General features: G+C 44.5%; 2 protein-coding genes across 2 annotated transcripts in view; both read right to left on the bottom strand.

The window, feature by feature from the left end:
- The window catches only part of LOC126297401 (ras-related protein Rab-31), a 443,067-nt gene that overhangs the window by 126,198 nt on the left and 301,014 nt on the right, over window positions 1-15,855 (bottom strand). The window lies entirely within an intron of this gene.
- LOC126297399 (guanine nucleotide-binding protein G(f) subunit alpha-like) overlaps window positions 1-15,855 on the bottom strand; it is a 62,317-nt gene that overhangs the window by 23,637 nt on the left and 22,825 nt on the right. Inside the window, exons 3-6 of the mRNA XM_049988158.1 lie at window positions 7,374-7,446; window positions 6,614-6,788; window positions 4,330-4,427; window positions 4,193-4,247 (exon numbers count right to left, since the gene is read on the bottom strand). Coding sequence (XP_049844115.1) covers window positions 4,193-4,247; window positions 4,330-4,427; window positions 6,614-6,788; window positions 7,374-7,446 — 401 coding nt within the window. The remainder of the gene's footprint in view (window positions 1-4,192; window positions 4,248-4,329; window positions 4,428-6,613; window positions 6,789-7,373; window positions 7,447-15,855) is intronic.

Genomic DNA, 15,855 nt, shown 5'->3' with positions numbered 1-15,855 from the left:
AAAAAACCCAGCACTTGGAAATTATCCGCATGAGACGGTAATCGGTAGATCTGATGTACGTATACAGACGAACAAATGATTACAATTTTAGACTATCACTCATGGTTGTCAGGCTATATGATAGGTTGATATCCCACCACTGTCCGGGGCGTCTCCAGACAATCTTCGACCTGGAATCTCGTTGACTGGAGTAGAATTGTCTTTAGTAATGAGTCCCGCTTCAAATTGATTCCCAGTGATCAGCGAAGAGGTGTCTGGAGACGCCCTGGACAGAGGTGGGGTACGAACCTGAGGGTCGCCCCCCATACGGACCGACCACCAGAAGTGAAGGTGAGTGGCGCCATTTCATTTTATAGCAGGACCCCTCTGGTTGTCATCAGCGGCAACCTTACAGCACACCAGTACGTCGACGATATTCTACGTTCCGTTTTGTTGCCTAACTACATCTACATCTACATATATACTCCGCAAGCCACCCAACGGTGTGTGGCGGAGGGCACTTAACGTGCCACTGTCATTGCCTTCCTTTCCTGTTCCAGTCGCGTATGGTTCTCGGGAAGAACGGCTGCCGGAAAGCCTCCGTGCGCGCTCGAATCTCTCTGATTTTACATTGTGATCTCCTCGGCAGGTATAAGTAGGGGGAAGCAATATATTCGATACCTCCTCCAGAAACGCACCCTCTCGAAACCTGAACAGCAAGCTGCACCACGATGCAGAGCACCTCTCTTGCAGAGTCTGTCACTTAAATTTGCTAAACATTTTCGTAACGCTATCACGGTTACCAAATAACCCAGTGACGAAACGCGCCGCTCTGCTTTGGATCTTCCTTATCTTCTCCGTCAACCCGACCTGGTACGGATCCCACACTGATGAGCAATACTCACGTATAGGTCGAACGAGTGTTTTGTAAGCCACCTCCTTTGTTGATGGACTAAACTTTCTAAGGACTCTCCCAATGAATCTCAACCTCTCACCCGCCTTACCAACAATTAATTTTATATAATCATTCCACTTCAAATCGTTCCGCACGCACACTTCCAGATATTTTACAGAAGTAACTGCTACCAGTGTTTGTTCCGTTATCATATAATCATACAATAAAGGATCCTCCTTTCTATATATTCGCAATACATTACATTTGTCTATGTTAAGGGTCAGTTGCCACTCGCTGCACCAAGTGCCTATCCGCTGCAGATCTTCCTGCATTTCGCTGCAATTTTCTAATGCTGTAACTTCTCTGTATACTACAACATCATCCGCGAAAAGCCGCATGGAACTTCCGATACTATCTACTAGGTCATTTATATATATTGTGAAAACCAATGGTCCCATAACACTCCCCTGTGGCACGCCAGAGGTTACTTTAACGTCTGTAGACGTCTCTCCATTGAGAACAACATGCTATGTTCTGTTTGCTAAAATCTCTTCAATCCAGCCACACAGCTGGTCTGATAGGCTCTTACTTTTTTTATTAGGCGACAGAGCGGGACTGTATCGAACGCCTTCCGGAAGTCAAGGAAAATGGCATCTACCTGGGAGCCTGTATCTAATATTTTCTAGGTCTCATGAACAAATAAAGCGAGTTGGGTCTCACACTATCGCTGTTTCCGGAATCCATGTTCATTCCTACAGAGTAGATTCTTGGTTTCCAGAAATGACATGATACGCGAGCAAAAAACGTATTCTAAAATTCTACAACAGATCGATGTCAGAGATATAGGTCTATACTTTTGCACATCTGCTCGATGACTCTTCTTGATGACTGGGATTACCTGTGCTCTTTTCGAATCATTTGGAACCTTCCGTTCCTCTAGAGACTTGCGGTACACGGCTGTTATAAGGGGGGGCAAGTTCTTTCGCGTACTCTGTGTAGAATCGAATTGGTATCCCATCAGGTCTAGTGGACTTTCCTCTGTTGAGTGATTTCAGTTGCTTTTCTATTCCTTGGACACTTATTTCGATGTTAGCCATTTTTTCGTTTGTGCGAGGATTTAGAGAAGGAACTGCAGTGCGGTCTTCCTCTGTGAAACAGTTTTGGAAAAAGGTGTTTAGTATTTCAGCTTTACGCGTGTCATCCTCTGTTTCAATGCCATCATCATCCCAGAGTGCCTGGATATGCTGTTTCCAGCCATTTACTGATTTAACGTAAGACCAGAACTTCCTAGGATTTTCTGTCAAGTCGGTACATAGAATTTTACTTTAGAATTCACTGAACGCTTCACGCATAGCCCTCCTTACGCTAACTTTGACATCGTTTAGCTTCTGTTTGTCTGAGAGGTTTTGGCTGCGTTTAAACCTGCAGTGAAGCTCTCTTTGCTTTCGCAGTAGTTTCCTAACTTTGTTGTTGAACCACGGTGGGTTTTTCCCGTCTCTCACAGTTTTACTCGGCACGTACCTGTCTAAAACGCATTTTACGATTATCTTGAACTTTTTCCATAAACACTCAACATTGTCAGTGTCGGAACAGAAATTTTCGTTTTGATCTGTTAGGTAGTCTGAAATCTGCTTACTATTACTCTTGCTAAACAGATACACCTTCCTCCCTTTTTTTTAATATTCCTATTTACTTCCATATTCAGGGATGCTGCAACGGCCTTATGATCACTGATTCCCTGTTCTGCGCTTACAGAGTCGAAAAGTTCGGGTCTGTTTGTTATCAGTAGGTCCAAGATGTTATCTCCACGAGTCGGTACTCTGTTTAATTGCTCGAGGTAATTTTCGGATAGTGCACTCATGGGTTAGCCATCCGGGACTCACATTTCAGCGAGATAATGCCCGCCCGCTCATGGCGAGAGTTTCTACCACTTGTCTTTGTACTTGCCAAACCCTGCCTCGACCACAAGATCGCCGAATCTCTCCCCTATTGACAACCTTTGGAGAATTATGGGCAGGGCCCTCCAGCCAACTTGGGATGCTAAAGATCTAACGCGCCAGTTGGACAGAATTTAGCACGATATCAATCAGAAAGACATCCAATGCGTCTGTCAATCAATGCCAAAGTTGTATAGCTGCTTGCATAAGAGCCGGAGGTGGACCAACGCGTTATTGTTTCACTCAGTCTGTGAAGGTCTTTCCTTGAATAAATAATCCAATTTTTCTGAAATTGTAAACATTTGTTTGACTCTTCATGCACGTCACATCTACCGAATTTCGTCCCATTCCGATAATTTCTGTGAGATGCGTCGGTGTGAAAAGAAACTACGCCTCGTTCAAAGTGCCACCCGCAAAGTACAGGGTGTTTAAAACATATTCATCCGATTTCACAAGACTACATCTTCTACATAAGTAAAAGTAGAAACTTCTTTCGGTTTTCGCCAGTAATTACCATAAACTCTGTAAATTCGCAGTCTGCCTCTGTGGCTGAGTGGCCAGCGCGGCTGACTTAAAGCTGGAGACGCGAATTCGGTTCCCAGTACTGCCAGGGAATTTCTTTGGTGGGAGGACTGGTACAAGGTGCAGTCGGCCTCGTGAGGTCAACTGAGGAGCTGCTCGAGCAATTAGTAGCGGTTCCACGGGCGAGAAACCCGACAACGAGCGGGAGAGCGATGTGCTGTTCACATGTCCCTCCATACCTCATCCAATGAAGCCATTGGCAGGGGATGACAGCCGTCGGTCGGGTCCGAGCGTCCGTCTAAGGTCAGAACGCGAAACTTTACCTAGTTGACAGGCTGAAAGAAAAGCCAAGTTTTGTGACTGCATCCAGAAATAAGGAAGGCACAGTTTGACGCCTGAAAGCGAACGATAAAGCAGTTGTCGGAGGTAAAAACAGAGTATATCTTGAATTTAAAGATTTTAATGAATATGTGACACACTTGCTGAATACAGAAAACACGATTTGGCAATCTGAACACTCAGTTACTGCTCACAACGATCATAAGAACACTGTCATTAAGTTCTCAGTGGTGCCTACTGAAAGATAGTTACTGTGCTGTGAAGAGAGTGAGTTTTTGTACGGTTTTGAAATTTTTATTCTATATTTCCAGGTAGTTTTCTTCATAAATGTTCCTAATTTCTAACCACACACATCACGCAATGTTTATGAACCGCATAAAAAATCAATACTTCCCAAGAGAAATTAAAGAATTTACATTTAATTGCTGACAGTCCTTTGCCGTACAGTTCTCGAACAAGTTAATTTATACAAAATTTTCAGTGAATAAATACGAAATTATGAATTTTGAAACTAACATACCTGGTCGCTAGGGACGTAGTCAGGCCGCTTCAGAGTTTGCAGCTGATCAAGAAAGCTGTAAGTATGAAAACCGTATGAAGACACTCTACATTATAGCAGCAAAGACATGAAGGGAATAACCTAAGTCTGTTACTTACTATTTTGCGCTGTCGATAAGCTGGTATTCGTTTGATCGGCGGTAGCTCATCTGGACACCGCGGTCTTTCCACAAAGCTTCAACGTGTTGGAAGTACTCCTGTTCCGAACATATTACAAAATATCTGCATTCTTCTTTAGACTGACTGAAGAACAGTTTTATTTCGCAAGTTACATAGCGCAGGTATCCAACCAAACGTATTCCTGAATGACAGTATGAGGGAAACTACGTATACGACAGTAACAATGGCCTGAATGAAGTCAATCTTTGAGGATGCATAGATCAGTTGACCAGCAATAAATGATCAGGCCTTCAAAGAGATTGCGATGGTGTATTCCCAGCATCATCCTCTTTTGTTTGACTGCAGAAGGCAGTGTTACGCCTAGCAAAGTCATGAAGAGCTATCAGACGAAGTGGAAACATGAAGGTAATTGATTGCATGCGTCTTCGACACCAAAAGACGCAGTATTAGGGTGTGAGTGAGTTCGAACAGAGCTTAATGAGTTAGCTAAATCTGGGAGCCTGATTAGTCGCTCTGTAACACTTCTCCTAGTACAAGGCATGTTGCTACGCCAGTGTTCCGTGATTTAAATCTGCGGTACAACCCAACGTGAGAAATACATGATGCTGGTACATAAGGTAGGTTTTTGCACGGTTTTCTGCCTCTAGTTCAAGCAACTTCACGTATCATATTTCAGTAGGACAATACCCAGTCACACATGGAGAACAAACTGAAAGCCTTCTTTAATAAAAGGTGAGGAACAGTGCTTTCCTGGCATACACTTCCGACTGACATACCGCAGATCCAAGTTGGTGGTCAGCTTGTTCGTCTCGATCCTTTCAGTAAACACTGATGTTGCTTTGTGGGTTCGCATACAAATCGCCTGTAGAGAGACTCCACAATAGCATATCCAGGCCCAACTTTCATCACACGCCACGAAATTTAGAGATTCTGATCGCAGCAAGTGGGAGCTTTGCACCATATCACTAAATCATACATTGTGTGCAGTTCAGTAATCCTAATTATTTATCTGTTGCCGTGCGCTTAATTTGTGGTATGACGTTGATTTCAGTCACAGATATCCTTTGAGTTGCAATTTTTTCCGAAGGGGCCAGTGCTTCTTTCGAATTCGTTAAATTAAGCAGACGATAGTGATTGACCTGTGTCATAAGCGGATGAAATGCTTAATACGTCTCGAAAATTCATGCTCAAATGTAATTTACCTACATAAAAACAAGACTGTAAAAACGCACGAAAATAATTTATTGGCTGAGGAAAGAGAAAGAAACAACATAGGGAATACACGCTGCTTCTTCAGCCAACGTTGGCATCAAACATCAGTTTTTCATGGGAATAACAAGTAAACATTGTCATTTGTAAATCATTTTGTCTCCTGCATATAACATCCACTAAACATAGCTCCTCAGAGCCTTTCTCAGTTGGTCAAAGGAGTCATCATGTGCTGTGATATATCGAGGATTAACGTTGACCGAGATATGTCACAGAAAGTCATCGCATACTTTCGCCACATGATTACATCAACGGTTGAAGTGTTCCTTGCAGAACAGTTCGAGTCACTTTTGAATTTATATGTGAGAGAGCAGTATTTAGTCATGCTGACGGTATTGTTTTTCTCAGTTTACAGCAACCGGCTACGCCCATGGAACAAAAACATTAGCGTCCCGTAGGCAGCTGCTGCAGGTAAATTAGCTGCCTGTCGTCGCGAGAACAATTGGTTCTGATTTTTTATGTAATTCAAGATAAAATTCTTTTCAGAATTCTGAGACTAAGTAGATGCACATCGGTAAAACATTTTCCGTAATTTTAACGCTTTATTATAAACCGTGAAGTTGAGAGTCATTAGTGGTGAGATGCTGTCGTTTTACAAAAGGAATGATTGTGCTGAAATTCCTGTTTGATTCGGGGAGGCACAGGCTATGCCAGCCCCTCTCTTTTAGCCTCTGCAGAAATTTGAAATGAGTGAGGCCGCTTGGAACAGTCCCAAAGTCTATCACCTACTGACATTCCCATCCGATATTGCTGACCCGTTGGGGCAAAATATACGCAGTTACCATTGAGTATTATGTCAAATGGACTGTATTCCAATCTAGAAGCACAGAACCTCAGCTGTAACAATTTAATACATTTGTTAGTAGTATGACACTGATCAAACCGTATGCTGATGGATAAGCCACGTAACATATGCTTTCAAAATAATTAAGTACATATAACACAAAGAATGCTCTCCACGTCTGGCTTCAAGGATAACTATAAAAATACGTACCTCAGAAAAAGTAGATGGGCCATCAGGACCAAGTTGTACTATATATTTTAAACTCTTTTCGTTGTTTGAATTTTCCAGATCCAGTGGCGGATTCAAGAGCCTCATGTTTCTCACGATGTCATAAATTGATTCATGAACATTCTGCAGAATTTCCGCTACTTTTTCACGTCGCTCACTGCACAGAAGTATGACGAGTACGTTACGTTTACTTTGTTACTTGGACCCAGTCGCAATGAATGTCAGTAGTGCTACGATTAATACACACTGCACATAGTGTAATGACAAGTATAACAAAAACAATGAGCGACACAAAATAATATAAACGATTCTACTCCTATATAAGTCTCAGTATGAGATGTTAAACTGGGAAGTTAACTGTACAAATAGGCCCTTGCTTCACTAATCTGTTACAATATTCTTTTAACAAATTGCTTTTACGAGACATCAAAAATCTTCGAAAACAATGACTGTCTCTACTTCTTTTAAAAGCACCAAAATATTAAAGATACAACAGTGTGCTTCTCCTATTTTATTACAAATCACAGGTTTTAGTCCTACCACAATTTTTCTCGTTCAGGTGAGTACTTCCAACATTATCTAATGATTTTTATGTGTTTATGCAATATACACGATGCTCTGAAACTGCAGCTTACTCACAAGGTTTCAGATTTTGTGAGTAAATAATCAGGCAGGTATCATTAACACGCAGTACTATACATAAAATGGTTAATCAGTTTAGGAAACACATTGTATAACATACCTCACAGTATATCCCGAGATGTGAAGGATTTTCATCTGCTTTAAAATTGTTGTTTTTCCAGACTCGCCAGTTCCTGATACAAATCAGAAAACAAAAATTATAAAACCAAATTGAGACATTATTATTACGTTTTACAGATTTTCAGTGGCAATAACACCTTAGTTACACTAATATAAACGTTGAAAACTGCCTGTACTTTTCAGTAGCAGTCAGTGGCACAAAAATGTTTTTCATAAAAACTGATGACTTTAAACATAAGGAGAGCAAAGAAAAGTGTAAAAAGTTATAAAAAAGAGTGTAGTAGGCTGTTAATCGCGAATAAATCCATAACTAGTCCTCTCGGCAACGAGAACAAAGTAAGATTAGGGTTCAACATTTCGTCGACATCGAGTTCATTAGAGACAGACCACAAGCTCAGATAGGGCAAAAATAGATAAGTAAGTCGACCGTGTGTTTTTCAAAGAAATCATCCTGAAGCTGCCTCGAGCGAATTAGGGAAACCACAGGAAACCTAAATTGGAAGACTACAAGAGATTTTCAACCCCTCTCCTTCCGTGTACCATGTAAATGCTTCAATCACGATCCCACATGGTTCGGTTTTGCGCAAGAACACGCCAATATAATCAGTTTCCCTCCACCAAATATTTTGTTTTCTCGTGCCGCCAATTTCATCTTCCCGGATTCCTATTTGTCTCGGGTCAACAATCTACCACACCAGCTCCTTTTTTCTGGCTAAAGAGGGGCAACTACAACTATGTCGAGTACTAGCTAAATTCCTTCACTTCATGTGAAAAAACCTGCCCCTCTTCCAACAGTCGTCTGGGGGAGCGAAGCGTTCTTATTAATTGAAAAAACGAGCAGATCATTCTCGTTTTCAAGAAGTTTCGTCGAACAGGAACTCAAAACTATAGGCGTATATGGCTGACGTCAGCTTCTTCTGTAATTCTAGAATACGTTTTGTACTCGGATGACCCCTCTGGAGATAGAAAAATTTCTCTGTAAAAACAACATGGATTCATCGTGTGAAACGTAGCTCGCTCCTTTCGTTCACGAGACCCTAAAGGAAGTAAATGCCGGCACCCAGCTTGATGCCGTACCTCGTAACTTCCAGATGGCGTTCGATACAGTTCTATACTGTCTTGTAATAAACAAAGTACGAGCATACGACATATCAGACCAGCTTTGTGACTGGACTGAAGAATTCCTTGCAAATTTGCAAATATAACAGAGTACGTCATTTTTAACGGGGAGAAATCTGCAGGCGCAAAAGAACTTGGGACGTATTCATGTTGTTGTTGTGGTCTTCAGTCCAGAGACTGGTTTGATGCAGCTCTCCATGCCACTCTATCCTGTGCAAGCTTCTTCATCCCCCAGTACATACTGTAACCTACATCCTTCTGAATCTGCTTAGTGTATTCACCTCTTAGTTCCCTCTACGATTTTTACCCTCCACGCTGCCCTCCAATACTAAATTGGTGATCCCTTGATGCCTCAGAACATGTCCTACCAACCGATCCCTTCTTCTAGTCAAGGTGTACCACCAATTCTTCTTCTCTCTAATTCTATTCAATACCGCCTCATTAGATATGTGATCTACCCATCTAATCTTCAGCATTCTTCTGTAGCACCACATTTCGAAAGCTTCTTTTCTCTTCATGTCCAAACTATTTATCGTCCGCCGACCGCGGTGACCACGCGGTTCTAGGCGCTTCAGTCCGGAACCACGGGACTGCTACGGTCGCAGGTTCGAATCCTGCCTCGGGCATGGATGTGTGTGATGTCCTTAGGTGAGTTAGGTTTAAGTAGTTCTAAGTCCTAGGGGACTGATGACCTCACATGTTAAGTCCATCTCATTTATCGTCCACGTTTCACTTCCATACATGGCCACACTCCATACAAATACTTTCAGAAAGACTTCCTGACACTTAAATCTATACTCGATGTTAACAAATTTCTCTTCTTCAGAAACGCTTTCCTTGCCATTGCCAGTCTACATTTTATATCCTCTCTACTTCGACCATCATCAGTTATTTTGCTCCCCAATTAGCAAACCTCATTTACTACTTTAAGCGTGTCATTTCCTAATCTAATACCCTCAGCATCACCCGATTTAATTCGACTACATTCCATTGTCCTCGTTTTGCTTTTGTTGATGTTCATCTTATATCTTCCTCATCTTATATCCTCCTTTCAGGACACTGTCCATTCCGTTCAGCTGCTCTTCCAGGTCCTCTGCTGTCTCTGACAGAATTACAATGTCATCGGCGAACCTCAAAGTTTTTATTTGTTCTCCGTTGATTTTAATTCCTACTCCGAATTTTTCTTACTGCTTGCTCACCATACAGATTGAATAACACCGGGGATAGGCTACAACCCTGTCTCACTCCCTTCCCAACCACTGCTTTCCTCTCATGCTCATCGACTCTTATAACTGCCATCTGGTTTCTGTACAAATTGTAAATAGCCTTTGTTCCCTGTATTTTATCCCTGCCACCTTCAGAATTTGAAAGAGAGTATTCCAGTCGACATTGTCAAAAGCTTTCTCTAAGTCTACAAATGCTGGAAACGTAGGTTTGCCTTTCCTTAATCTATTTTCTATGATAAGTCGTAGGGTCAATATTACCTCACGTGTTCCAATATTTCTACGGAATCCAAACTGATCTTCCCCGAGGTCGGCTTCTACCAGTTATTCCATTCATCTGTAAACTCCCAAGGCTATTTGTAGTTCTAATGGAATGTTGTCTATTCCCAGGGCCTTGTTTCGACTCAGGTCATTCAGTATTGTGTCCAACTCTTCATCCAGTATCATATCTCCAATTTCATCTTCATCTACATCCTCTTCCATGTCCATAATATTGTCCTCAAGTACATCAACCTTGTACAGACCCTCTGTATACTCCTTCCACCTTTCTGCTTTCTGTTCTTTGCTTAGGACTGGGTTTTTCTGAGCTCTTGATATTCAAACAAGTGGTTCTCTTTTCTCCAAAACTCTCTTTAATATTCCTGCGGGCAGTATCCATCTTACCCCTAGTGAGATATGCCTCTACATCCTTAAATTTGTCCTCTAGCCATCCCTGCTTAGCCATTTTGCACTTCCTGTCCATCTCATTTTGAGAAGTTTGTATTCCTTTTTACCTGCTTCATTTACTGCATTTTTATATCTCTTCTTTCATCAATTAAATTCAATATATCTTCTGTTACCCAAGGATTCTACTGGCCCTCGCCTTTTTACCTACTTGATCCTCTGCTGCCTTCACTATTTCGTCCCACAAAGCTACCCATTCTTCTTCTACTGTATTTCTTTCCCCCATTCCTCACAATCGTTCTCTAATGCTCTCCCTGAAACTCTCTACAGCCTTCATAGGGGGTGTTATAGCACCATTACTATTCACTACATACAGTGATGATACAAAACATTGTGACCACTGCCCACTGCGAAATTAAACGTCACCTGGTGGCGTTTCTGGAACGTAACGTGGTAACGGAAGCAAATAAGCGGATCAGGGACGAATGGGGAATCATTCTAGCGACGACGTGACCGCACATAGGGGAAAATCCACTGGCATAAGTGAATCTGACAAAAAGCAGATTGTTATGGCTCCATGCCTGGAAACAAGCATCTTGGAAACGGCAAAGTTGGTCGGCTGTTAGCGGGCTACTTTCGTGAGCATCTCTGGAAATTGGTTCAAGAAGGGGGAAAACGCGAGAAGGCGACAAAGCGTTGGAGGTCCACAGCTCCACAAGACAGGAATTGCAGATGGGAGGCTTCCCCACTCTGTGAAGTCGGATGGGCAGCCATCTGTGGCATCTGACTATAGAGCAGACATAAGTGTTTCCGAGGACACCTTGCAGCGGACATTGCTGAAAAAGGGGCTCCGCAGCCGACGAGCCCTGCATGTATCCATGTTGCTCCAAGGACTTCGTCAACTGCGATTACAATGGGCGCGGGCTCTTTGAGACGGGATCGTGGATCGATGTAAACGTGTCACCTGGTCAGATAATTCACATTTTTGGTACATTAGGCCGACGATCGAGCCCAGTTACGCTGTCATCCATCTTAAGTAATACACTCCTGGAAATGGAAAAAAGAACACATTGACACCGGTGTGTCAGACCCACCATACTTGCTCCGGACACTGCGAGAGGGCTGTACAAGCAATGATCACACGCACGGCACAGCAGACACACCAGGAACCGCGGTGTTGGCCGTCGAATGGCGCTAGCTTTGTGCACCGCCGCCGTCAGTGTCAGCCAGTTTGCCGTGGCATACGGAGCTCCATCGCAGTCTTTAACACTGGTAGCATGCCGCGACAGCGTGGACGTGAACCGTATGTGCAGCTGACGGACTTTGAGCGAGGGCGTATAGTGGGCATGCGGGAGGCCGGGTGGACGTACCGCCGAATTGCTCAACACGTGGGGCGTGAGGTCTCCACAGTACATCGATGTTGTCGCCAGTGGTCGGAGGAAGGTGCACGTGCCCGTCGACCTGGGACCGGACCGCAGCGACGCACGGATGCACGCCAAGACCGTAGGATCCTACGCAGCGCCGTAGGGGACCGCACCGCCACTTCCCAGCAAATTAGGGACACTGTTGCTCCTGGGGTATCGGCGAGGACCATTCACAACCGTCTCCATGAAGCTGGGCTACGGTCCCGCACACCGTTAGGCCGTCTTCCGCTCACGCCCCAACATCGTGCAGCCTGCCTCCAGTGGTGTCGCGACAGGCGTGAATAGAGGGACGAATGGAGACGTGTCGTCTTCAGCGATGAGAGTCGTTTCTGCCTTGGTGCCAATGATGGTCGTATGCGTGTTTGGCGCCGTGCAGGTGAGCGCCACAATCAGGACTGCATACGACCGAGGCACACAGGGCCAACACCCGGCATCATGGTGTGGGGAGCGATCTCCTACACTGGCCGTACACCTCTGGTGATCGTCGAGGGGACACTGAATAGTCCACGGTACATCCAAACCGTCATCGAACCCATCGTTCTACCATTCCTAGACCGGCGTGGGAACTTGCTGTCCCAACAGGACAATGCACGTCCGCATGTATCCCGTGCCACCCAACGTGCTCTAGAAGGTGTAAGTCAACTACCCTGGCCAGCAAGATCTCCGGATCTGTCCCCCATTGAGCATGTTTGGGAGTGGATGAAGCGTCGTCTCACGCGGTCTGCACGTCCAGCACGAACGCTGGTCCAACTGAGGCGCCAGGTGGAAATGGCATGGCAAGCCGTTCCACAGGACTACATCCAGCATCTCTACGATCGTCTCCATGGGAGAATAGCAGCCTGCATTGCTGCGAAAGGTGGATATACACTGTACTAGTGCCGACATTGTGCATGCTCTGTTGCCTGTGTCTATGTGCCTGTGGTTCTGTCAGTGTGACCATGTGATGTATCTGACCCCAGGAATGTGTCAATAAAGTTTCCCCTTCCTGGGACAATGAATTCACGGTGTTCTTATTTCAATTTCCAGGAGTGTAGAACCCAGTACGTTGACCTCGATGGTGAGTGTTCATCGGAGGTGAGGGTATCATCTGGAGTGCCCCAGGGAAGTGTGGTAGGTCCGCTGTTTTCTACCTACATAAATGATCTTTTGGATAAGGTGGATAGCAATGTGCGACTGTTTGCTGATAATGCTGTGGTGTACGGGAAGGTGTCGTCGTTGAGTGATTGTAGGAGGATACAAGATGACTTGGACAGGATTTGTGATTGGTGTAAAGAATGGCAGGTAACTCTAAATATACATAAATGTAAATTAATGCAGATGAATAGGAAAAAGAATCCCGTAATGTTTGAATACTGCATTAGTAGTGTAGCGCTTGGCACAGTCGGGTCGATTAAATATTTGGGCGTAACATTGCAGAGCGATATGAAGTGGGACAAGCATGTAATGGCAGTTGTGGGGAAGGCGGATAGTCGTCTTCGGTTCATTAGTAGAATTTTGGGAAGATGTGGTTCATCTGTAAAGGAGACCGCTTATAAAACACTAATACGACCTATTCTTGAGTACTGCTCGAGCGTTTGGGATCCCTATCAGGTCGGACTGAGGCAGGACATAGAAGCAATTCAGAAGTGGGCTACTAGATTTGTTACTGGTAGGTTTGATCATCACGCGAGTGCTACGGAAATGTTTCAGGAACGCGGGTGGGTATCTCTAGAGGAAAGGAGGCGTTCTTTTGGGGAATCGCTACTGAGTAAATTTAGAGAACCAGTATTTGAGGCTGACTGCAGTACAATTTTACTGCCGCCAACTTACATTTCGCGGAAAGACCACAAAGATAAGATAAGAGAGATTAGGGCTCGTACAGAGACATATAAACAGTCATTTTTCCCTCGTTCTGTTTGGGAGTGGAACTGGGAGAGAAGATGCTAGTTGTGGTACGAGGTACCCTTCGCCGCGCACCGTATGGTGGATTGCAGAGTATGTATGTAGATGTAGAATGGCTGAAGCATGCACTGCGCCACAGACGCAAGCTTGTGCGATCAGCATTATAAGAGCTAGTCAAATTAAAAACATCCGCCACAAAGGGACCATGGAATGGTGTCATTCAAAGTAATCACCACACACGTTAAGACAGTTACTCCACTGGTAGGAGAGACGATCAATTCCTGTTTCGAAGAGCGCGGTCGGAAACTGACTGATCCACAATCGCACCCACTCTTGCACTTACTAGTCCTACTGAAACCGACATCCATTGCATGTCTTTCCTCAGGTTGCCAAAATGTAAAAATGACACGATGAAAGATCCGGGCAGCAGGGGGGATGTTGCAGTGTTTCCCAACCAGATCGCTTAACCCGACGAGCATAGGGCCGGGCAGTCGAAGAACGTCCTCGTGACCTTACCGGAACTTACGTAAACAGCTTTGGGTTCCTACGGCGTGGGAGAAATGGGATGTTTCCACTGCTGGCTCACGGTTTGCCCTCGAGCTGTCGGAATGCTGTCGGACCGAATCATACTAATGCACGATAATGCCCGCCCTCACACTGTCAATCGGACGGAGGTACGTTTCAGCGATTTGGTTGGAAAACACTGGAACATCCTTCTCACAGCCTGGATTTTTATTCCATGTTATTTGCACGTCTTTGACGATCGGAAGAAAGGCATACGTGCACGTCTGTTTCAGACGATAGAGGAAGTGCAAGAGTGGATGCGATTGTGGATCCGTCTTCAGCAGACCGCGATCTACAAAACAGTAATTGATCTCTCGTCTCTCAGTGAGGAAAAATGTCTTAGCGCGTGCGGTGATTTTAGAATGGAACCATTTCATGGTCCCTTTGTGGCGGGTGTTCAGTTTTCATTTCACTGCCCCTTATATGTTATGGGTGGCATCCACTTGGACTCCATAGGAACTGCATCGAAGGCAGCATGATAGCTGTGGACTACGTTGGTATTATTGCGGACCACCAGTAGTCCTCCATTTTTGAAGTCTTCCCCTACGGCGATGACACCTTCTGGCAGGATAATTAAGTATTGCTTTCCCAAGATGGAGCAACACACTATTAAGCAGGTTGTCATAATATTTTGGTTCATCAATGTACACGAATGACCTAGTGACGTATGTCGGAAGCTATAAGAAGCCGTTCACAAATTATGCTGCTGTATGCAACCATGTCATAAATCAATGAAGGAATAGCTGAAAACTTTCGACGGTTGACGAGGGATTGGCAGTTGACACTAAACATAAAAACTTAACGTATTGCGATAAGTTGGCAGAAAGACCCTTCTTTACCGAAGCTGTCACATACACTGAAGTGCCAAAGACACCGGTATAGGCATGCATATTCTAATACACAGATACGTAAACAGGCAGAATATGGCGCTGCGGTCGGCACCGCGTATATAAGACAACAAGGCCTGGCGCAGTTGTTAGATCGGTTAATGCTTCTACAATGGCAGGGTATCAAGATTTAAGTGTGTTTCAGCGTGGTGTTATTGTCGGCGCACGAGCGATGGCACACAGCATTCCGAGGTAGCGATGAAGTGGAGATTTTCAAGTACGACCATTTCACGAGTTGCCGGCCGGTGTGGCCGAGCGGTTCTAGGCGCTTCAGTCTGGAACCGCGAGACCACTACGGTCGCAGGTTCGAATCCTGCCTCGGGCATGGATGTGTGTGATGTCCTTAGGTTAGTTAGGTTTAAGTAGTTCTAAGTTATAGGGGACTGATGACCACAGATGTTAAGTCCCGTAGTGCTCAGAGCCATTTGAACCATTTCACGAGTGTGCCGTGAATATCAGGAATCCGGTAAAACATCAGTTCTCCGACATTGCTGCGGGCGGGAAAAGGTCCTGCAAGAAAAACGACTGAACAGAAACATTCAACGTGACAGAAGTGCAACCCTTCCGCAGATTGCTGCAGATTTCAGAGCTGGGCCATCAACAAGTGTCAGCGTGCGAACCATTCAACGAAACATCATCGACATGGACTTTCGGTGCTGAAGGCCCATTCGTGTACCGTTTATGACTGAACGAGACAAAGA

The sequence above is a fragment of the Schistocerca gregaria genome, chromosome X (assembly GCF_023897955.1).
Source record: "Schistocerca gregaria isolate iqSchGreg1 chromosome X, iqSchGreg1.2, whole genome shotgun sequence".
Taxonomy (NCBI): domain Eukaryota; kingdom Metazoa; phylum Arthropoda; class Insecta; order Orthoptera; family Acrididae; genus Schistocerca; species Schistocerca gregaria.
The sequence above is the reverse complement of the archived record's forward strand: the minus strand, read 5'-3'. Positions and strand labels throughout refer to the sequence as shown.